The sequence below is a fragment of the Bufo bufo genome, chromosome 9 (assembly GCF_905171765.1).
Source record: "Bufo bufo chromosome 9, aBufBuf1.1, whole genome shotgun sequence".
In the NCBI taxonomy this organism is placed as follows: domain Eukaryota; kingdom Metazoa; phylum Chordata; class Amphibia; order Anura; family Bufonidae; genus Bufo; species Bufo bufo.
In genome coordinates this window covers 52,793,031-52,818,303 of record NC_053397.1, presented here as the reverse complement: position 1 = coordinate 52,818,303, position 25,273 = coordinate 52,793,031, and the positions used below count along the sequence as shown (strand labels likewise).

Here is a 25,273-nt window from a genome sequence, read left to right as displayed (position 1 = left end):
GGTAGCTTTCTAAGGTAGTTTCACACCTCCATGTGAATTCCGGGAATCAGCCGGACACAAACTGCAGCTTGCAGCCTTAATGGGGCAGGCGGAAATTCCGTCTGTGTAGTGCCGGATGTGGTGAATTCCATCAGGCTGTTCTCTGACGGACTTTACACCAGAAGTGTGACCTTTAAAATGCAGCAAAACTTGGCACATTCTTTGCACCTGATGTTGCATAAAGCAAAAAAATATATAAATTATCCATTGCGCATAGCTCACACTTTAGGTGTGGTGTTCCTTCCTGATGTCACTTGCGGCCACCTTCCTTACAGAGCCACGATTGAATGTAAAAGACTTTATCCTGTTAAAATGAGTGTTGTGCTCCAAATATTGCACCTGGCTTTCTTCTTCATATTCTATTTGCCATAGTCATTTGAAGTGGCAGTGAAAGGGTTAACGTGCTCTCCCCCACCTGGAAAGGTATAATTTGTAGATTAATTACTGGGCATCACCAAATAACCACTGCCCCTCACTGTGCTGTGTACACTTTCATGCATGTTATCCATGGCAGTGTAATAGGTATTCTGGCATTAAAGAGGACCTTTCACCGATTATTACACTATGAACTAAGTATACAGACATGGAGAGCGGCGCCCGGGGATCTCACTGCACTTACTATTATCCCCGGGCGCCGCTCCGTTCTGCCGCTATGCCCTCCGGTATCTCCGCTCACTAAGTTATAGTAGGCAGAGATTCCAGTCACTAAGTTATGGTAGGCGGAGTCTGCTCTAGCGCTGGCCAATCGCAGCGCAGAGCTCACAGCCTGGGAGGTTAATTTCTCCCAGGCTGTGAGCTCTGCGCTGCGATTGGCCAGCGCTACAGAAGAACAAGGGCAGACTCCGCCTACCATAACTTAGTGAACGGAGATACCGGAGGACATAGCAGGAGAACGGAGCGGCGCCCGGGGATAATAGTAAGTGCAGTGAGATCCCCGGGCGCCGCTCTACATGTCTGTATAGTTAGTTCATAGGGTAAGAATCGGTGAAAGGTCCTCTTTAAGGCTATATGCACATGGTGCATATAACGCGCAGATTTTTGTGTAGAAATTCCGTAACATAATACAACATAATACAGTACCAGTAAAATTAATGAGTTGGCAAATCTTATGTATATGGTGTGTATTATGTATGTGTGGAAATTGATCTGCCATGCATCTTTTAAAGTCCCCAGAATGTCAACTGTTTGTGCGGATCTGCAGCGACTGTACTGTAATTTCCTCCTAGACTTCAATGGAGTTTTTAAAATACACAAAATCCAAACCAAAAACCAGGATAAGGGTCCTTCACACGTCCGTAGAATGTGTCCGCACCCGTTCCGCAATTATCCGGAACGGCTGCAGACCCATTCATTCTCTATGGGGCAGGAATGGATGTGGACAGATCACAGTGTGTTATCCGCATTTCCGGAGCGCGGCCCCAAACTTCCGGTCTGCGGCTCCGGAAAAAATTTGTCCTATTCTTGTCCGCAATTGCGGATAAAGAATAGGCAGTTCTATGGGGGTGTATTGCGGGTTCGCAATACACTACGGACGTGTAAATGGACCCTAAATGATGTGGATTTTCTGCACCATCTGCAGGTAGATTAAGGCATACCTAACCTAAAGAATGTACGTGATCAGTACTGACCCGTGCTGCAGGCAAAGACCACAATAACCTGCTGTAACAGAGGCTGTGTGTGGAGTCAGGAAGAGCGCTGATCTGTATATAACTAAATATTTGTGTGTATTTTTTATATCTGCATATTTTTATATCGTATAGCTCAATTATATATACGTACACACGCTCACCTCTCACCACATTTTCTTCAACAGGTTTTATACGTTTATTTGTTCAGTCTGCAATACTGGACCAGAATACCTCAAACGTCTATCTTTACGATGGTAAGTTTGTATGTTATGAAGCAATGATGTGGTTTGTAACATTAGGTCAGAGCTAATGAGCGCAGAGCTTTAGAATTCAACAATAAACAGTACAAATTGATGCATGTAACAGAAATATGCTTTCATCTTTTAGGACTTTCATGAGTTGGGTTTGTGTAAGCAAAATGCACTTAGCTTACGACCCGTTTACATAGGTTTTTTTGCCGGCATAGTTTTGGCTCATACACCCATGCTGAAATTTCGTTGGCGGCTGAGTGGTTTCTGCCTCCTATTCGTTTCAGTGGGTGGCAGCGATGAAGCTTTGTAAAACTGTTGCTGTGCCGAGAATTGACTTGTCCGTTCTTGCCGTGGCTTTAACCCTTTGGAGCGACGTGTGAACACAGGGGCTCTATACCGGGAAACAACTGATCAGGCATATCCCCATGAATTCTGAATGGAGAGCAATCCGTTCAGGATGCATCGGGATGTCTTCAGTTCAGTCATTTTGACTGATCAGGCGAAATAAACTGAAGACATGCATTCAAAATACTGGAATGCCGGATCCGTCCTTCCGGCCTGCGCATGCGCAGACCGGTAAAAATGTGAAAAAAGATACAAGACGGATCCGTCTGTCCGCATGACAAGCGGAGAGACGGAGCCGTCCTTGTAATGCATCCGGATCAGTCTCACAAATGCTTTCAGTCAGCGGCGGATCTGGCGGGCAGTTCCGACGACGGAATTGCCCGCCGGATCACACTGCCGCAAGTGTGAAAGTAGCCTTAAACATATTTCCTTTTAAAGGAGTTCATTAGAAAGGGGTGAGTTATCCCCCAACCCCCCTTTACACCAGTTGGGTGTGTAAAAAATAAATAATATATTTGAAAAACCTTGGTTTTCGACTTTTTCAACACCACTGTGCCTTAATCTAGATGCATGTGGCGTTTCTATGCTGCCCTCGCCACTTTCTGCAAAGGGGGTGTTGCGGCTGTGGAGTGAGTTCGGGACCATGGAACATTTATCACCATTAAGTCTGTTTTCTGGGGTAAATAATGACTGAAATCTACACCAGCTGCAAGCCATCTCCACTGCCAGAGGATGCACCTAATTTATGCCTAGGTGTGCACCTCATCATAAATTAAATGCATCCTCTAGTGGCTCCGGAGATACCAATAAATTGCCCCATGCTCCCCTCCCCAAAGGGTCTGCTTTTTATCAACAAAGTGCAACACTTGTTCATGGGTTGGATGAAGTGAATGGAGCAGAACTGCAATACCAGCCACAGCCCATGGACAAGAAAGTGTTTTTGTGATCTCAAGTCTGAGAGCCTTGCTTCTTTTTTTTTTTTTTTTTCCAGCTACTAATTTGATTAAAGGGAACCTGTCAAAAACTTTATGCTGCCCATACCAACGGCAGCATAAAGTAGAGATTTGTCATTTAAAAGTTAAAAGTAAGTGGTTGCCGAGAACGAATATCACAATCATTGCAGACTGGGCCTGGAAAAGAGTCCCGGCCACCTGAGTAGAGTCATGGTTATTCATGAATTCCTGCTGATGACTGACCGTCTTCTACCTAGTTTTCTCTTTCTGTCTAGGAGAGAACTGCCAATCATCAGCAGGTGGGTGAGAGTGCAGGAGATTATGGATAACCAGGACTCTTCTCAGGTAGACTGGACTCTTTTCAAGGCCCGGGCTGTAATGATTGATGCTGGTTCTTGGCAACCACTTACTTTTAGCTCATGAGTGACACACCGCTGACATCAGCATTTCTGTCACTACTTTATACTGCCCTCAGTGAGGTCAGCATAAGGGTCCATTCACACGTCCGTGTGTGTTTTGTGGATCCGCAAAACATGGACATCGGCACTTAATACATCGCTGGCACTTAATAGAAAATGCCTATTTTTGTCCGCAATTGCGGACAAGAATAGGACATGTTCTATTTTTTTCGGGAACGGAATTGTGGACCCGGAATTGCGTGCCCCATAGAAATGAATGGGTCTGCAATTCCCTTCTGCAAAATGCGGAACGAAATTGCGGACGTGTGAATGGACCCTAAAGTTGATGAGTTTCTCTTTAAAATCTGAGCATATATGGATACATTGATCCCATTATATGTGGTTTGTTCTTTTTGATTCCTAGGGTAGACATAGCACACCTCTGCCTATACAATCTAAGTGTTATTCATAAAAAGAAGTACTTTGATTCAGAACTTGAACTCATCACGTATATAAATGATAACTGGGATCTATTACATCCTGGCGAGGTACGTACTGAAAGTGATTTGCAATTTGTTCCTATTGTAAAATACTTGATATTCTGCCGTTCTATTGTTAAAGTGAGTAGTTTTCTTCCAAATCTTGCTAATTTGTTTTGTATGTACTTAAGCTGAATGGTAATGCAGGTTCAATAGGAGAGAAAAAATATACTCCAAATTATCTTGTTTCAATCCAAGCTTTAAAGGCTATGTACATCTTCAGGTGTTTTTTTTTCATGATTGCATTTGTTATGGTAATTTTTCTTATGATTCCTAAAGTGGAATTTTTATGATGCTCCAAATTATAATGTTCCCTCCAGGGGTAAGAGTATAGGACCAGTCATGAAAAGAATCGCACATAGACAGAACATGTGAGATACCTCTTCTGCCTTCCCTCCAGAAAGTTCTTTAGTTTATTGTAAAAGCCCTGGGTGTTCATCTTACAACAGGGGGTTTCAAAGGAACCAATGAGATTATGCCAACTGTGGTAACCAGAACCTAAGTGTCTCCATAGTATAGCATCTGGAATCAATCAAGATAAGGCAGTGAATTCCTTTGTCTAGACATATACAAGTGGTGTCTATATACAGTCTATGCAGACAGATGTGTATACAAAGATTACATCATTCAGAAATTTACAGGACAAGAAGATAATAGCCAATATTTTAAATTATGATTTAACAAATTTTAAGTTGCCATATGGCATTTTGCTCATTTTGGGTTAAAGATTTTTTGAATTGGTCTCTATAAAAAAAAAAAAAAATGGAACCATTCTGTCAGAGGATTAAAGTGGTTATCCAACGCCTATTATGCCTCCAAAAAGTTCGGGCTCCTCGGCACCCGCATTGCTTCTGATGACCGCACGACCGTCTCTGCATCTCATTGCGTGGATCAAAACCTCCGGGAAGGGGGGGGGGGGGGGGGGGGGATTTGGGGGTTAGCTAATAGCAGACCATTACGGGGATGAGCCTCTCCAGCTTTACCCGCGATGCTTGATCTGTGGCGGCTGATGCAGAGGCGGCTGTGCGGCCATCAGAAGCAACGCAGGTGCCGGGGAGCAGCGTTAGTATGACCAGTATGAGGGCCCGGGCATTATAGGGGTTGGATAACCCCTTTAACAGTTTGTCTAGCGGTGTGAATCGTACTTTTACTTTCACTTTGTGCTGGTCATCTCCTAACCCTTATCTCTAAATTACTAGTAGCTTAAAAACACTTATTTAAGCCAGATTCTTATCCAGTAAGAGGTGACTAGAGAATCTGAAAGCTGTACAGAGAAAGGCGTTCATAATTTTTAATAAAGACCAAAAAAACTGCCCCAAAGGTGTACATAGCCTTTAAAGGGTTTCTACCACCTCATTTTAACCTAATTACCTCTGACACTAGCGATCTGCTAGTGTCTGCTCTACCTAACAATGCTATTCTTAAACCTGTGTGTGGATCCGTTTCACAAAAAAACGAACTTTTATTAATATGCTAATGAGCCTCTAGGTGCTATGGGGGCGTCTTTTCAGCACCTAGAGCAGTGATGGCGAACCTATGGCACGGGTGCCAGAGGCGGCACTCAGAGCCCTCTCTGTGGGCACCCGCACTCTGGAAAAAGTCTATGGTGTACAATATACCTTAGACTTTTCCTGCCATTCATCAGCGCAGGGAGCTCTATGAACAGCACAGGCAGCGCACTGAATGTAGGCAGGCTATTATAGCTAAATGATAAAGTACATAGAGGATATACTATATTGGACTGAAGTATTCAGGTTAAATTGCTTTGTTGGCACTTTGCAATAAATAAGTGGGTTTTGGGTTGCAGTTTGGGCACTCGGCCTTTAAAAGGTTCGCCATCACTGACCTAGAGGCTCGGTCTACTCGCATTGTATGCTGCCCCGCTCGTCCGTTAAGCCCGCCCATCTCCTCTTGAAAGCCATCCTCCATCTGAGCCAGCGGACGATTTCTTGCACCTGCGCGTCTGTATTCGGCGCAAGCGCAGTGAATGTCTGACCGCTTTCTGCAGACATCTCCAGTGCGCCTGCGCCGATGACAGATGTCTGTGCTACGAATTTGACCGCGCAGCCGCAGTGGAAAAGGAGAGAGGAGGAGAGTAAACGGGCGGGCAGAGGCACACGGAGGGCGGGGTTATGAGCCGTTGAGAAGGTGCTGCCTGGGGCACGGACGATTGAGACGCCGCCCTGGGCACTTGAGAGGGCGCATTTACAGAATGGCTGAAAGAAAACTCCATTAGATACAACAAAGGTACAGTTTTTAAGTTCTGGGTGGCACATATAACGCTATTTGATCAGTCTAATATGCTCAAATGTGGTGACAGACTCCCTTTAAAGGGGTTGTCTCAGTTCAGCAAGTGCCATTTTTTATGTAGAGAAAGCAAATACAAGACACTTACTAATGTATAGTAATTGTCCATATTGCTCCCTTTGCTGGCTAGACAAATTTTTCTATCACATTATACACCGCTCGTTTCCATGGTTATGACCCCCCTTCATTCTAGCATTGGTAGCCATGTTTCCACACTACATAATAAAAGCACTGGCCTCTCTGGTGGCCGGGACCATAGGAGCACACACAGGCCGGCACTTTTTCCTATAGTGTGCAAGCACGGCCACCAATGCTGGATTGCAGGGTGGTCGTAACCATGGAAAAGAGCAATGTGTAATGTAAAAATGAATCCAGCCATCAAAGGAGGCAATATGGACAATCACAATACATTAGTAAGTGCCTTGTATTAACTTTCTCTACATGATAAATGCTATTTGCTGAAGTGAGACAACCCCTTTAAGGGGTTTGGGACTCTAATGACACCCCTCATGTGCCAAAAATCACAAATTATTAACGCTTATTTTCTGCATCCTGTTGGTTATCTGTTAGAGGCCATTACACCTAGTGGATGCACATTTCACTCATCAGGTTACCTCCAGTGTACATCGAAAAGAGAAAGTGAGGGTCTAAGCTGCTGTTGGGTCAGCATTATTAAAGTGCCAGCTCCTTGTGTGTACATCTCTCTGCTGAGAACTATACATGAATAATGTCTGAACTGTTCTTTAAGTAATTTATATGTTGTGCCATTATGCAAATAAAATCTATTTCTTTGTTCTAGCTGGCAGACACACCCAAATCAGAAAGATATGAACATATTCTGGATGCATTAAATGAAAATAAGACCATGTAAGTTTTTTTAGTTTTTTTTTCCTCTCTCTCGCGCCAACTTTTTTTGTTTTGGGGGTTTTAGTAAGTGTAAGGCTACTTTCACACTAGCGTTTTTCCTGCATCCGGAAGGGTTCAGCAAAAACACTTCCGTTACTGATAGTACAACCGTCTGCATCCGTTATGAACGGATCCGGTTGTATTATCTTTAACATTGCCAAGACTGATCCATCATTAACCTCATTGAAAATCATGCTGCGGTTTGCTCTCCGGTATGAGAACGGAACAGAATGCATTTTGGAGCATTCCCTTCTGTTCAGTTACGTTTTGTCCCTATTGACAATGAATGGGGACAAAACGGAAGCGTTTTTTCTGGTATTGAGACCCTATGATGGATCTCAATACCGGAAAATAAAAACGCTAGTGTGAAAGTAGCCTAACTTTAATCCCTTAATAACCAACATGCCTTTTTGGGAAAGTCATTAAAGGGGTTAACCAATACTAAAGTAGCAGACCAGACCTGCCTAACCCAGGGTGGGGGTGATGCTTACCTAATCCCCCCCATGCCCCCCCCCCCCCCCCCACCCGCTGCTGTATCTGGTCTCTTGGGCTCCCTGGCCAGCAGTTCTGCTCCCACATGTGCTGAGGACAACACCCGTTGACAGGGGCAAACCTTGTGGCAGGTATCGGATAAGCATCTCCCCTACTCTGGGTCGGGCTGGTCTGGGCTGCTATTTTCGTATTTGATAACCCCTTTACGGTACCTTAGTCTAGGCTGCCATTAAGTGTTGCACTGGTCTCCTGTATTGAGAAGAGCTGGTATTTAGCATTCTTAGAAGCCGGATTCCTGCCCAAATGTCAGAATCATCAGGCCACGACATTTAAGGTTAGTTGCACACTAGCGCTAGAGATCCAGCACACTGTACTGGCAGGGAACAGAAGTTTTCTTCCGGACAATTCTCAACATATTTGCGGGGTTGCAGCTGGATCTCCTGTGGTCCCCATTATAGTAAATGGGGCCGGATGGGGACTTAAAAGCTTCCAGCAATGCCTGCCGAGTCTCTAGCACTAGTCTGAAACTAGCCTAACCGCTTAGATGCTGTGGTCGAGGGAGCTCATTGGAACTCCTGCAAATATGACTGTGTGGTAGCAATGCAGGGGTCTAATGAAGGCCCGCAGGCTTGCCCTCTGTGTAGGCCATGTCAGACATGTTGCATGTCAGATTTCCACTGGCAGCATAATACACTGCATATTTATATGGGAAAAAACCCTCTACATAATTGATATTTTCGTATCCGTAACAAATTGAACTATATAATTATCACTTTATTTATCCCGCACAGCGAACTCTCTAGAACAGAAGTTAAAGAAAAATGAAGTAAGCAATGCCAAAATTGCTAGTTTGTCTTCCACTCAAAAAAAAAAAAAAAAAACTTTCAAAAAGTCTTTAGTCGTTCCAAAATAGTATCAATGCAAAGTACTAGTCATCCTGCAAAAATCAAGCCCTCACATAGCTATGCCAAAACAAAAAAATAGTTTTTAGTTGTAGTGACCATGAAACAAATATTTATTGTGCAAAAGTAGTAAACCTTCGAAGAAAACAATATCCATTTGGTATTGTTCTAAACGTACTGACCTAGGTAATAAACTATCAAAGTGATCGTTGCCAAATGTAAAACATAAAAAGAAAAGGTCTGAATTCCGTTTTTTTTTCATTCCCACACGAAGGAGTTGAGGGAGGGAGTTTTACCCTGATGACCTATCCCCTGGAGAGGTCATCCGTATCTGGCTGTTTTAGAAGGCAGCAGCACTTGCTATACCACCGCGGCCTTCTCTATGCAAACCAAGTACAGCTCTGTATATTGTATGGCGGCTGTGCTTGGCATCGCAGCTTAGCCCTATTCACTTCTATGGGGCTGAGCCACGCCTAGGCCATGTGACCAATAAGCGTCGCATCACATGGCCTAGGGAAAGTACAGAGAAAGTGGCGCTACTGCAACCACCTCTGTCTTCTCAAAAAGCTGAACGGCAGGGGTCCCTGGTGTTGGACCCCACAGATCAGATACTGATGATCTATACACAGGATAGGTCATCAGTATAAAACTGCCAGAAAACCCATTTAATAAAACTTATATGATTTATGTGTATCCCAAAATGGTGTCATTAAACAGTGAAACGTGTCTCCCCCTGTCCCGTCCTTGCCCAAAAAAACAAAACAAGCCCTAATATGACTACATTGCCAGAGGAAGAAAAGATGGCTCTTGGAATGTGACGATACAAAAAACAATGGTAAAAAAATGCTTGGTCATGAAGGTACAAAACAGGCTTGTTACTTAGGGGTTAATGCATTTATATATATTTTTTTTTCCATAATAATAATTTTATCTAATTAAACTTTTTTTTATACTAATACACTTATACTGCTATCCTTCTCAATTTCATCTGTTCAACAAAGCCAATGTTGTTTTTTGAGATTTTTGCATGAGAAGTTCTACAGTAAACCTACCTAATGCCTCATGCAGACGTCCGTGCTCAAATCCGTGACCAATTGGTCAGTGATGCATCCGTGAATGATTAGTGTTGGGTCCGTGTCCATTTTTTTTCTGTCTGTGTTGTATCGACACTGAAAAAAAATTTCAGAGCATTTCTTAATGATTCGTGAAACACGGATGCAACACGGATGGCATCCGTGGTTTTCACGAACTCATTGACTATAATGGGCGTGAGGGATCCGAGAACACGGACCAAGATAGGACATGCATCCGTGCTGAGAACACGGACCCACGGACCGTGCTAAAACACTGTTGTGTGAATACACACATTCAAATGAATGGGGACGTGTGCTGTCCGCGGAGAACACGTACAGCATACGTCTGTGAAACACTGACATGTGAATGAGGCTTAAGACGGACGCCACTGCCAATTGTAATATAAGGTCGCTTTCACGCAATCAGGGTTTGATCAGTGATTTCCATCAGTGATTGTGAGCCAAAACCAGAAGTGAAGCCTACACAGAAATAAAGAGGTATAATGGAAAGATTTGCTCCTGTTCGGTGTTTTGACCTGCACCTTGTTTAGTCCCTGTCTGATGGAAATCACTGACAAATCAGACACTGACCAAACACTGTGTGAAAGCAGTCGAAGTGTCATCTTTGTTAAATATCCATAGTTAAAGCATGTTTATAAACTCAGTATATCCAATATACCATATGTCTACAGTAGTTTGATACCACTTAGTTAACATCCAGAATACAGTGCATAGCATGTACCATACATGTGCCACCAATTACAGTGCTTAATGCAAAGCTTACCTGTTATGAGAGACCGACAGGGGCGCTGATTAAACTTTAATATCTCCCCTATATACCCCTACCACACCTGCCTACAATAGCTCTTAATTGTTCCCACTCTGAGTGAAGTCTGTATATCAGGTGACTGATGAATGTATATTGCTGGGCTCAGCAAGTTTTAAATATGGCTTCCACAACGTCAAATTACATCAACCCGTATGTGGCCATATAATTAATAAGGGCCAAATCAAGCAATGTTGTGTAGGCTCAGCATGGGGGCCTTAATGGTGAAAGGCATGGATGCTCACGATGAAAAGTTCCGCAACTTTCTAGCTGACTTTGAGATCATTTACTCCACAAAATTGGCCTTATAGGCTGTGTACACCTTTTGTTTTTTTGAGATAGAATTTTACTCATTTTTGGAAAAAAAATAAAAAATTCAAATGCCCTCTGATTTGATCGCGCTCAAAGCCAGGGAGAAGGTGACTCCCACAGCAGAAGACTGCGCGTCCACCCTGTTGCGAAGTTACAGCTCATTACAATACAGAGCGCCAAAATAGTGGGAGACCACAGCGGACGAACGGGGGGCGGGGTTGAAAAAAAATACACCCATGGCTTCAGTGGGGGCCGCCCTACAAGGTAATAGCATAATTAGCCTATGTCAAAACAGATGAAAGGTCCTCTTTAACTTTCGATCTTGATATACTTCCCCTATTTTACATGAATTTTTTTGGTATTTTTATTTTTTGCAGCCTTGGTCGCCAGCTATTTTGTGTGTTTAATTTTAAGAAAAATGTTCAATTAGGGTTAAAGATTTTTTTCAATAGTACTGACGTTTGTAGTTGGTAAACAGAAATTTCTGATGAAACTTTGGACACTGATTTTTACAAGGACACTGTGTGTGACTCTCTCCATTTTGATACTGCGCCAACTTTATTGCAACACAGCCTTTTTAACAATGTTTCAATACTCAGGTTTATGTCTGGAAAGGAAATAAAGAAGAAAAAACACTTGTTTGGCCTAAGAATTCGGGTTCCTCCTGTTCCTCCAAATGCTGCTGTTAAACTTGAGAAGGAAGAAAGCACGTCCCATGAGTTCAAGATCAAGGGGAGAAAGTCATCAAAACTGCTGCCTATTGTGAAGTAAGTGTTAATTAAGGTTTGATAAGTGAAGCTTGTCCATACAACAGCACAATCAGTAATTGTTACACTCCTCAACACTGAAGTTGCAACACAAAGAAGGAAAAGTGGTGTAATTATGGAAATCACAGGATCGATGGACATGTTGTTGATATGCATATAGCAAAAAATGGAAACAAATATTCAAAACATCTCCTTTATTCACTATTGAACATAAATGCCCTGCACAGAAATACACGTGTTGGCATGCGATCAATGAGTTTATTAATGGTTGTCTGAGGACTCTTCTACCATGTTGAATGGTCACGTCCTTGTCGCACTCCCTTTTCACAAACTGGCAAAGGCGCTGTAAAAATGCCAGTTACCACTAAGTCAGTGACATTTGAAAAGTTGCAAAACCCAGTTTAGCGAACTTGTAACACCAGAAAACTATGAAAGGGGGAATAGTAAATTCCACCTTCATTGTTTAGTGGTTTACTATCCACTTAGTATATTATAAAAATATAATCTATAGAATATTGTATATGTATAGTGTCATAATAATGAAAATTAAATTGAGGTTAAAGGGGTTGTACCATCTCAGACATTAAGGGCATATCGCTAAGACATGCCCCCAATGTCTGATAGGAGCGAGTCCCACCTCTGAATCCTATACCTTGATCGGAGTCCTGGACGGCACACTGCGCATGTGCAGCCGCCCTCCATTCATTCCTGTGAGAGCCTAGAAAATAGCTGAGCGCTGGCACAGCTATTTCCATCAGCCCCATAGAAGTGACTGGAGCGGTGGCTGTGCTTGCGTGATGCGTCTCCTATTCCTTTCAGTTGGGCTTCCGAAAATAGCCGGCTATTTTTGGCGCCTCCATAGGAATGAATGGAGGGAAGCCGCGCGTGCGCCCCCTCTGTGACTTTGCCAGCTCCGTTCTAAGTATAGGTGTAGGTCCCAGAGGTGGGACCCGCACATATCTGATATTGGGGGCATATCCTAGTGATGGGACAACCCCTTTAATATTTCTGTGTACGCAGAAAGTGTGTTAATATCAATGGTGTCTTTTCATAACTGTTCCCGGTGTGTTCCGGTAGTTATTCCCTATCCACAGGATAGGGGATAACTTCGATTGGTGGGGTTCTTACCGCTGGAACCCTTACAAGTACTCCTCGGGCGCTCCCAAAATGCATGTGCTCTGCTGCTCCATTCATGTTTTGGGAGTTCCAGAGATGGCCAAATACTGCTGCTTCATTTTGGGGGTCCGAACAGCTACAGGGTCCCTGTTCTCATGATCTGTGTGGGTCCCAACGGTAAGACCCCCACCGGTCTTAAATACCCTCTCCTGTGGATAGGGCATAACTTGTCACTACCGGAATACCAATGCTGTCTTTTTATAATTAACTTGGAGGAAATCTCCCCCTACTCCTGGAAGAGGAGAGGAAAACAATACTGAAGTTAAGAAACGGAAACCAGTGGGTCGTCCTCCAGGCTCGTATAGAAGAAAGATCTTACAGAATGACACCTGTAATAGCCCCTGTCCGGTAAGCAGCAAATCCTGTGACATGATGTAAATAATGCTGTTTTTTTTAAATGCAATGTGTAATCAGCAAATGACCTATGGTTTAAATTATGTTTTTAGTGTTAAACATAGTTTTAAAGGTTTTGGTGAGGTTTAAAATCCAGCAATTTTCACATTAGTTGCTACGCTTAATAGTAGATACTACTTCTTGGTCTGTACAGCACACTTTAATGCAGTTATCTGCTTATCATACAGGCAGGATTAGACGCACAGTCTTATCACCTACATAGATGGCACAGGATTCACCATTCATAATAGTTGATATCACAGCTTATCTACTCCCTCCTGACCTCTGCACATGTCACAGAGCATAGCTAGTTAACACTCCCATAGAAGTTGGTGAAGTTCCCTTCAGACCATTGCGTCTACGGCCCATGGTGGCTGCTGTAAAGCTCATCTCTAAATGTTTTTTAATAACCGCTCAGGAAAGATGTCCTCCTCAATAATCATGTTCAGGAAATAGAATAAAAAAATCTGCAAACAACAAATGACTGATTAGAAAAGGGCCATGTCTCTGCCTGGTTTTAACTGGCAGAAAAGCGTTTCGGTGACACATTCCTTTTAATGCTTAGTTGCCTTTATATATGACCCCACCGCAGGATGTCCTGTTTGTTTCAGATTATCACTGCACTGACGATAGAAGTTCTTTTCAATCTAGTGATGGTTCTGAATGTAATTTCATACAATGTCGTTTTATGTTCTTTTCATCTTAGAAAACGGAGAACGATGTGATATTGAGGACTAACAGTTTTGATTCATCGGATCAAAGAAAGTAAGAGACCAGTACAAGACTGCCTTATCAAAGGGGTTATCCTGGAAAAGATAATGACGACTTAAGCCTCATGCACACTTCCGTGGAACACCGGCCTGGATTCCTGCTGAGTGCAGGAGCGCATGGCGTCATTAGTTGCTATGACGCTGTGCACTTCATGCCGCTGCTGTACAGTAATACACTCGTATAGATCATACGAGTGTATTACTGTACATCAGCCGCATCACGAAGCGCACGGCGTCATAGCAACCAATGACGCTCTGCACTCGGCAGGAATCCAAGCCGGCATCTCACGGTCTGTGTTCCACGGACGTGTGCATGAGGCTTTATCCTCAGGATAGGTCATCATTATCACATCAGCAGGGGTCAGAGTCCTGGTATCCCCACCGATCAGCTGTTTCAGGGAGCCGCTACGCTCTCCGGGGCTCTGGTGAGTTCAGCCAGCTTCCGGCAGCTTTCCAAGGACAGCGCCTTACATCGTATAGTGGCAGTGCGTGGTATTGCAATGAGGCCACGTAACCGATGTACATTGATGTCACTGGTCTAGGAAGAGGCTGCAGCAGTCAAGGCCTCTTCTAACACCCGATGGGCGGGGGTCCTAAGTGTCGTCCCCTTGCATATCTGATACTGATGACCAATTCTGAGGATGTCATAAATAGCTTTTCCTAGATAACCCCTTTTAATGTCACTGACCACTATTAGAAATGTTTGGCTTATTCTGTTGTCTATATTTCAGGAAAGCGGACATCACCACCATGTTTTCATCTAGTAACTCTGATTTAGAGTCCAATGGAGCCGCCAGTTCCAAAGAAACTACCTCAGCGAGCCTTCCCAGGTATATGTGCATTTATGAACTCAGCAAAGAAAGGTGCATATACAAAATATTGTTAAGGTCCATTCACACGTCCGCAATTTCGTTCTGCGGAACGGAATTGCGGACCCATTCATTTCTGTTAGGCAGCACAATGTGCTGCCCGGATACGGAATTGTGAACCCGCACTTCCGGGTCCGCAATTCCTTTCCCGAAAAAAATAGAACCTGTCCTATTCTTGTCCGCAATTGCAATCCGTGGATCTGCAAAACACGTTACGGACGTCTGAATGGAGCCTTAAACTGTAATTGCTCAGTTTTTTTTTCTGCCGGTGAAAGCTGGAGGTTAGCATGTAATGTATGTGAGCTGGCAGTTTACATCTGACCCCTATCCCTCCACTGTGAAGACAAATGTGGAATACTAACTGTGTGAACGTCTTCACATAATTGCAGTTCCTGCCCTCATACCTTTTCTATGATATCATAATACATTGCATTATAGACCTTTCCTTGTATTCTCTTATTAGTCCTCCATCAGACATGAGAAAGGTTACTCGCACTGGACGTTCCTGGTCGACCCCTGTACCACCACCCAGAAAGCGAGGCCGTCATCCTCGAAAGGCTCTTCAAGCTCATAACTCAGACATTGGAAGGAACGATGAAAGTAAAGAGGATTCTCAGCTTACCGGACTTAACACCGATATCGTTAAAAATGTAACAGATCATGACTTGCAGCTGCATCACCTGAAGAATTCCATTACCAATTACTTTGGGGCAGCTGGAAGAATAGCATGTGGCGAAAAATACCGCATTTTGGCTCGTCGAGTAACTCTTGACGGGAAGGTGCAGTATCTTGTGGAGTGGGATGGAGCCACTGCCTCCTGACCTCCGTTCTGGACAGCCTTCTTCTTTCTCCCCCCCTCCAGGGTTTCTTGAAGTGATATATAACTTATTATTCACCCTTTTACTGCCAAAGTGCCTACAACACACATGGTAGCAAATGGGTGCTGGAACAGAGACAAAAATGTAGGTTTATTTTTAATGCATTTGACTGGTGATAATAGAGAACATTGCTTTTAACCAAATATCTGCAACGGTGCACATCTGCGAGAATGGCGTGGTTTACAGTATTCTTCTAAGGCAGGCATTAATGTTTTGTGTATGTCATGTGGGGGTTTGTGTCTAAGACAGATTAGCCCTGTAGTAAATGGGTTGATACCTCTGTCTAGTACATCAGGTGAATTTGAATCCGTTATTTCCTGGAGGTGCAGATTGTACTTTTAGGATCCTTTTTGTCACAATTACTTACTAGACAGGTCAGAGCTACGTACACACACTTATGGAAGCAGTGACATTCCCAAGTGACACTTATTTATTCTAAATCAGGTCTCTGAAAAAAATGAGGACTGCAGCACTCAATATACTGTGCAGTGAGCTGTGGTACAAGACGGATCAATAAATGGACTAACCATTTGCCATTTAAGAAAAAAAAAAACTTTTTGGACTTGGCTTTGCTTCAGTCTCGGGTATTTGTGAGTCTCCAGTGATCCATGCCAGGTGCAGCAGTGCAGATCCTGTTTATTCTTGAATGGTTTGCAATATAAAATGTGGATAAACTATTTCTACCTCTACTAAGATTTGAAATGTTAGGCATCCAGACAGCACATACATAATAAAAAAAAATAAAAAAAAAATGCCATTGCCAAAATGCAACCTTTGCAATCCATTATGATATCGACCACTGATATATTGGTGGCAAGGTAGGCTTATTACTCAAGTTTTGGAAAAGTGAACACAAAATCGAACAGGATTTCTGTTGGATCATCTTCTCAGGGTGCCAGGGGCATAGTGTCATGCTACAAAAAAAAATTTGGTTTTGCAATCCGGTTTTCTGCTGCATAGGTGAAGCACATTGGTACTATATGCTTCATTTGTAAACTGCAAGTTGTAGTAAAACAGTTTTTTTGCCTCGCCGTTTTCAAACTTGGGGCACAAACTGCTGCATGTACAGGTGCTCTTAAAGGGTTTCTATCACTTGGTATCACATAATTAGCTGTCAGACACTAGCGATCCGCTAGTGTCTGCTCTGCCAAACCATCCTAATATAATTGCTTTTGGGGCAGCCGTTTTGCAAAAAAAAAAAAAAAAAAAAAACTTTTATTGATATGCTAATGAGCCTCTAGGTGCTATGGGGGCGTCATTAGCACCTAGAGGCTCCGTCTACCTTCACAAACTGTCGCCGCCCAGCGCGTCCCTCCAGCCCGCCCATCTCCTCCTGAATGCGATCCTCCCTGTAAGCGCCTGTATTCGGCGCATGCGCAGTGAATGTCTGACCGCTTCCCTGCTCAGACATCTCCACTGCACCTGCGCGATGACGTCAGTGCTCCGAGGAACAGGCGCAGTGGAGATGTCTGAGCAGGGAAGCGGTCAGACATTCACTGCGCATGCGCCGAATACAGGCGCTCACAGGGAGGATCGCATTCAGGAGGAGATGGGCGGGCTGGAGGGACGCGCTGGGCGGCGGCAGTTTGTGAAGGTAGACGGAGCCTCTAGGTGCTAATGACGCCCCCATAGCACCTAGAGGCTCATTAGCATATCAATAAAAGTTCTTTTTTTTTAGCAAAACGGCTGCCCCAAAAGCAATTATATTAGGATGGTTTGGCAGAGCAGACACTAGCGGATCGCTAGTGTCTGACAGCTAATTATGTGAAACGAAGTGATAGAAACCCTTTAAAGGGGTTGTCTTATCTCAACATGTATTGCATATTCTCAGTATGCTAAATATGGCGAGAGGTGGGACTCGTGTCTATCTTCAGAATGGGGTCCCCAAAGTGAAGGGAGGGCAGCGGCACCTGTGTAGTTACCTTCCATTCACTGCTATGACCGTTCGGAAAATATCAGGAGTTGGATTCCAGTGTGCAGCTCGCTCTTCGTTCAAAAAAATAACTGACCCGTTTTCAGAAGTCCCATAGGAGTGAATGGAGAGCCGCACGTGCACTTTAGTCGCCTTCACTTTGGCGGGCCCCGTTCTCGAAATAGGAGCAGGTTCCAGAGATGGCATATTCCAGCAATATGCCATGATTGTTGAGGCAGGGAAAAAGCCCTTTAAAGAAATATTGCTACAGAGTCTACGTTGGGACACTTGTTTCTTTTGCAAACCCCTGCACCTAAACACCTATGAAAATAAATTCTAATGTGCATTTTTAAATCGGCATAGTTTCTGCACTGCCGATCTCCGGGCTGTGCCTCTGCTGCCTGCTGGCATCAATTTTGTGGTGTTCTTAATCCTTTAAAAAAAAAAAAAAAAGTAAACATATTATGCAATTGGTAAGATGTCAAAATCTGAATGTCAGACTCTGTACCAAGGCATGTGATCAGGATCTTTCTGGTCACACGGAGGGGGGTATATGGTTTACTGTCGAAACCAGGATGATGACGTGATTGTCTACTGTAGCAGTTGGTGAGTTTACTGCCATTCACCTTGATGAAAATGAAATGTTACTTGATGGTGGTGTCAGTGGTGCTGTAGCCTCCTCCGCTCCTCGTTTGATACTAGACATGACTGGCACTGTTGTCTTAGAGCAATGTATTTAAGAATTCTTTATATTTTGTACATTGACTGTATGTACGTAGGTAGGTAGTCTTGTTTTATTGTTTCTTTTCAAATGTGATCTATGCAATATATTTTTATTTTTCCTATTACATGACCAGGACAGGTTAAAAAATTAATTTTTAATGTTGGGAACATTTGCAGTATTGAGACACGGACCATCCAGTAAGTGGGTAGCCAGAAGCGCGGATCTTTTTGTTTAATATTTTTGCCAGCTCTTATTTTAATATTTGTTAATAAATTTTGTATCGGGGAGGGGGGGCCTGTACTGACCCTTCATATCTGACTGTTGAGGCCCAGCAGTGTACCGTGCCTGCATTTTGTCAAAACCTTCCACAAATGAGCGATTCTACCCTCTTTTCTGTAAAGACTTGATAACCCATGCGTGATTGGTATGTGTTCCCCCACTTTCCTCTGGTTTGTATTAATACACAAACAGTATATTTTGCAGCCATTGAAATGGTTAAATTTTGTTTTATCTTGTAAAAAAAAAAAAAAAAATGAAAAAACTTGGAAGAATATTTTGTAAAATTTTGTACAGGGCGTCCCAAAATTGTCAATTTTTAATAGAATATTGTGTTTTGTTTTTAGAGATACAGATACCACTGATTACATGACATTACTTTATTTATCTTAAGTAAATGCTACTTTCAGTAATACAGCTGTACCTTTTCTTTCTCATCGCAACCCCATCATTAAAGTGCATTACCATAGAAAACTATAGTCATGTTCTTTCTCATTGTTCTCAGAATGCTTTAAGGGGATTTATTTCATATATATATATATTTTTTTTTTTTACAGCAGCAGTTCCATCCGGACCTGTAAGCCCCCCATGTAATGATGCATGGTGCGTACGATTCTCTCCTAGAATGAGCTGTTCTAGCATAGTAATGTGGCAGCCTATGGAAGTACAGCATGGGCCATTCACGTGACTGGGACAAAGCTAATACCATGGACAGGTGCCGAGAGTCAGGATACCCCACCCATCTGATATTGATGGTCTATCCTAATGTTAGACTATCAATAGAGTGGTCCCAGAAAATCACTTTAGGCCTTGTTCAGACAGATGACTGGAAACATACGTTTATTTTTTATTTTTTTTACATAGATGAAGACTGGCGTTTTCTTCGCCCCCTCTTAAGATAAGTAAAACACATCCCTCGGCAGTCTTTGTCTAGAGTGAACTATGTATATGCCTGCTGGAAGCTAGCGTAGACATCACTCACCATTTACATTATAAAACTGGTATTAATGATAAATCTGACAGGTACATTGGATGAGTCTTGCGGTAAAAACAGACAAGAATAGAACATGTTGAGATTCTCGGTACAAGCTGATGACTATACCCATCCAAATGAATGGATCCATATTCAGTTTGGTGCTGTCGGTTGTACACTTTGACAGAACCTTTGTGAAATTAGCCTTAGGGCTAATGCACACACCCGTATTTTGCATTTGTGTCCCATCCCCAGGGCTTCAGACCAAAAAAAATATCAAGGAGCCATTGGCTCCTAAGCTGAGAAATTTAGGAGCCAAATTTTAATTTTGTCGCCAAATTTAAAATACATATAATTACGGTATAATAAAAAAAAGTCTTATCTAGGGTTGTCACGATACCAAAATTTGGACTATTTAGATACCATAAAAATGTACTGCGATACTCTATGCCACGTGAAAAAAAATAAAACCCCAAAAAAGCCGCGTGCATTCCACATTTTATAGATAGTCTGGTCCATAATAGAACAGTCCGATCCTAATTTTTGTCGGGACAAGGTGACAAAAAAATGGCAAATTGCACTTTTTTATTTATTATTTTTCCTGTTATGGAATTCACCGCATAGGAGGAATTTTTAAATAATTTAATAGTTTGCACTTTTTTGGGTGTGGCAATATGTAATATTTGTTTATATATTTTATATGTAAAATTGGGAAAGGGGGTAATTTAACCTTAATATTTTGTTTTTACTTTGTATTAACTATTAGCCACCTTAGGGGCTAGAACCTGGGATCTTTTAATCCCTTGTCCTATTCACCCTAATAGATCTCTATTGGTGGCAGTGGCCACAGGGTCCTCCCTTCCCCATTGGTGGTGCAGGGGCAGCTTCTGATCAGAGCCCCAGCAGTGTAAGCATGGGGCTCCGATCGGTTACCATGGCAGCCAGGACACTACTGAAGCCCTGGCTGCCATGGTCGGCTCCCTGCTGCTGTGTGCACAGAGCAGCAGGGAGAGTGTGAGGTCCTATTCATCCTAATAGATCTCTATTAGGGTGAATAGGACCTCACACTCTCTGTGCACACAGCAGCAGGGAGCTGACCATGGCAGCCAGGGCTTCAGTAGTGTCCTGACTGCCATGGTAACCGATCGGAGCCCCATGCTTACACTGCTGGGGCTCCGATCAGAAGCTGCCACTGCACCACCAATGGGGAGGGGGGGACCCTGTGGCCACTGCCACCAATGATTATAATAGTTATAATACTGGGGGAGGGGTTGAGGGCGCACTGCACCACCAATGATTCTACTTTATAATACTGGGGGGGGTGCACTGTGCCACCAATGAATATAGTCTGTCTGAATACAAATGCAGGCTGCGGGTGCCGGACAGATCCCATACCTGGCCTCTGATTGTGCTACACCTGACGGGTTAATAGCGGTGGATCGCAGCGCGCAGTCATAGAGGCTGGGTGCCGGGTATGGGATATGGCCGGCACCCGCAGCACAGCCTGCGTCTTGTCGCCATTTTGCAATTCTAAGTCGCATTGGCGACCATTTTGGTTGCCATCTGGAGCCCTGATCCCCATTTATAACTAAGGGTCTGCAAAAAAAAAAAATTGGCCTGTGTAAAAGGTGTTGGTCACCTGATGAACCAGCAAACACTCATTCGTGGGGTAATCTTGTCTTTCTGCTGGCAATAAAAATCATTTTTGTGCTGTCTAAATGGTGATCTGCTGCCCACAAACAATTATTTTCTATGGGGACATGAGATGGTTGTATCAGTTGATTATCCCCATACAGTGGAGGTGATTGCTGCATGTAAATGCAGCCCTCATCCCTGATAATGATCAGGCAATTAGGACCATTTAGCTTGTTCCTGATAATTGCCTGATATATCACTCTGTGTAAAAGGACCTTTAGGCTGGACACACACGATTGAGTTCAATGCGATAAACTTGTCTGTCAGTGTGAGGTCCCGTTCTAACCTCCGCTCCTCTGACGGGATCGCACAGTATAATGATTTATAATGCTGTGTGACTGAGAATCCTGGAATCTATTGAATTGGGATCCATTCACACTTCTGCAAAACACTGACACCGGCCATTTGCGGACCACACATGGCGGGCACTATGATAGAAGTGCCTTTTCATGTCCGTGGCTGCACACAAGAATGGGACATGTTCTATTTTTTTTTTTTTTTGCGGGGGCCAGGAACAGAAGTGCGGATGTGGACAGCACACTGTGTGCTGCCTGCATCTTTTGCGGCTTCATTGTAAATGAATGGGTCCACACCCGTTTCGCAAAATTGCGGAGCGGATGCGGACATGTGAGTGGACCCTTAAACTGACATATAATGCTGTGCAATCCTGTCAGAGGAGTTCAGACACACGCAGATAGTTCCTTGCACTCCTCTCACGTGTGTCTGCCCTTAGAGGAACCATCTTTGATGATAACCCTATTCAAAACAACTATTTTGCTGGATCTCCTTTATAATAGAGTAGTAATAAAAATACAACCATATATAAAAGAGCTTTCATACTTCTAGATCACTTACTAAAATATATTTTTCTTTTTTTATTTATTGAAAAACTAGGCAACTATTGACAAGCAGGACATACAAAAGGTGTTCACATTCAAATTATATATCTGAAATTGGCAAAATCAAGTGCACCAGACAAATAATCAATCAATTAATCTGAAGAAAAACCTACCATATTCTATTCCATTTACATAGTGAAAATGAAAGGGGGAATTTATCATGAGGGTAATACGTCTATTTCTGTACTTTGCTTGAAATTTATCTGTCACACACTGTTAAATTTGGCTCATCTTTAACCTAAATTATTATTATTATTTTACACCACCCCACTACTGGAGGGAGTTTGACTTTTGTAAAAAGTTGCAGTGATAAATCTGTTAGTGAAACTGAGACATAGCAAACCAGGCCCACTGTCCCAGCCACTATTCAAAAACTGTGTAAAAACAGTCACACTTTTTGTGCATAGAGGGTATGTCAATCACCTCTAATGCCACCCGATGTAAGATAGCTATCCTACAAGTCAGTGTTCATTGACTTTGGCTGCATTCACATGACAGTGAAAAGAAATGGATCATGGTCAGTTTTTAACTGATGTTTTTTCAATGATTCCCTTCTGAGAAACGGACGCTAAAAATGGTCCCATTCAATTGTATGGGGTCTGTTGGTCAGTGAAAACAGACAAGATAGAACATGTTCTATATTTTTTTTTTTTACGTCCGTTAGGGTCCATTCACACGTCTGTAAGTGTTTTGCGGATCCGCAAAACACTGACACTGGCAATGTGCGTTCCGCATTTTGTGGACCACACATCGCCGGCACTTAATAGAAAATGCATAATCTTATCCGCAATTGCGGACAAGATTAGGATATGTTCTATTTTTTTTTTTTTTTTCGGGAACGGAAGTGCGGATCCGCAATTCTGTATCCGGGCAGCACATCGTGCAGCCCCATAGAAATTAATGGGTCCGCAATTCAGTTCCGCAAAATGCGGAACAGAATTGCGGACGTGTGAATGGACTTTTATTTACTGGCTGTCAAACTGCCGTGTGAATAACCCCATAGACTACTATTGTGTCCATTTTTCATGTGCATGTAGCCTTATAGGATAGCTGCCTTACATCTGGTGGCATTAGAGGCTGAGGTTGTTCAGAGCGGATTTGCATACGTTCTTCCCAGAAGAGCATTTCCTGGCCTATAAGACTCCTCAGGGCGATTAGACTCTCCATAAGGAGCTGTAGTAGCCTCTGAATTTTTGTTCGAGTAAGGCCAGGTTCACATTACCGTTATGCATTCTGTTATAATGGAAAACAACTGAATCCTTAAGGCTAAAATCAAAACGGAAGCCTTTAAGAGGCATTCCGTTTTGATCTGACAGAATAGACGTCTATGGGCAGCATAAGGGCTCTTTCACATGAGCGGATGCCATGCGTGGAATCCGCTGCGTGAAAGAGAGCCAAGCGGAGATACGGAGCATTAACGTGATTGATAACGGTCTGTGCCTCTGACCTTTTTACTACAAAATAACGGTGACAACTTTATCTCACTGATTTTGTAGTAAAAAGATCAGAGGCACAGACCATTATCAGTCCTGTTACTGCTCCTTATCTCCGCTGTCCAGAGCGCGGCTTGGCTCTCTTTCACGCAGCGGATTCCACACAAGAGCCCTGTCTGGTTTCTGTTATGCAGGACGGGGGGAAAAAAAAAAAGTCCTGTAGACTTTGACTGACTATAACAGAAAAACAATAACGGATGTGAACCTGGCCTTACACTAAAAAGTTACAGCCCTATATTTTTTTAAGCCAAAATTCTGTAGTGCAGGGTGTGATAAATATTCCTGCTCCCAGAACCCCTGCTGATCAGCTGTTTGAAGGGGCTGTGGTGTGAACGCGGCGTACCCTTTACTCTTGTGCTGCACGCTGAGTAATTGGGCTCACAGCTGTTAATACTCTGCACGGACACTAAAAATCCTGCAGTTTTCACAATGGCCGGGGCACCTATTAATAAGCACCAATTCTTGGTCTTTACAGATCACTTTGCTGAAGTCCTCTCCGCATTACAGGCAGGATTAAAATGACACCGATAACACAGGAGCCACCATTCACAATATCCCCTCCCTCCTGACCTCTGCATCGGGTTCCCTCCTGCCTATGGGCCATGCTGTTAACGGCTCAGGCAAGATGGCTGCCCCCCGTAATCCTGTTCAGGAAACTGAATAAAAATAAAATCTACAACTACAAAAATTTAAACATTAGGGGGAAATGGACATGTCACAGCAAAGCTCAGCTCTATTTTGTGACTTTTGAAGACAGAATTCTGGAGTGCAGGGCTTATTAAACCCCCATGTTTTCTCAGACTGTATGCCGCCGAAACGGTATTCTTTGAATTACTGTTTTGTGGTGGGGGGATGGGACACTTTTTGGAGAGGATACTAGTAGCCAGCTGGACTAGTGTTAACATTGGCTCAGCACACAGAATTATTCCCTTTGTCGCTAACCAACCACAAGGTATAAGAAGGGTCACACTACGATTCTTTGTAACATTTACTTGTGGAATAACTGGAAATGTGGGTTATTCTGTTATCATAAAAAAAAAAAAAAATACATTCATATATGACACTGCTACATGAAATAAATGACCTCTAGTCAGGAAGTTGCAGAACTTGTTACAGTGTGGATACTGGGTTCATATCTGTGCTGTAGTACAAATCCCACCGAGTACCGGTATTCATACAGGACCCCCCCCCCTAATAGAGAATAGGATTCATCAGGCAGCAGTGGTTTCCAGCATATGGTGGTATTCTATTCCTATGCTGGTCTGAAGAGCAAAACCAATATTACAGTGTAGACAAACCTTATATTCATGGTACTGCTTACTTTGATCATTTTTGGGCTGACCAGGAATAAAAATTAGGTTCCCAGGCGGTAAGTCTGCTGTGGATTTTCTGCAGCTGCCAAATCTGCACAGATTCTGTTTTGGGAAACGTAGATTTGCCACCAATTTCATTGTCTCCACAGCAAATACGCACAAGA

The 25,273-nt window shown here is 43.1% G+C and overlaps 1 protein-coding gene across 1 annotated transcript in view; it reads left to right on the top strand.

Annotated features, from left to right (window-relative positions):
• MTF2 (metal response element binding transcription factor 2) overlaps positions 1–16,560 on the top strand; it is a 41,174-nt gene extending 24,614 nt beyond the window's left edge. Inside the window, exons 8-15 of the mRNA XM_040408355.1 lie at positions 1,853–1,921; positions 4,039–4,162; positions 7,260–7,327; positions 11,571–11,738; positions 13,130–13,262; positions 14,014–14,072; positions 14,809–14,907; positions 15,410–16,560. Of these exons, the coding sequence (XP_040264289.1) occupies positions 1,853–1,921; positions 4,039–4,162; positions 7,260–7,327; positions 11,571–11,738; positions 13,130–13,262; positions 14,014–14,072; positions 14,809–14,907; positions 15,410–15,767 (1,078 nt within the window). The 3' untranslated portion in view covers positions 15,768–16,560. The remainder of the gene's footprint in view (positions 1–1,852; positions 1,922–4,038; positions 4,163–7,259; positions 7,328–11,570; positions 11,739–13,129; positions 13,263–14,013; positions 14,073–14,808; positions 14,908–15,409) is intronic.
• Positions 16,561–25,273: the final 8,713 nt, after the last annotated feature.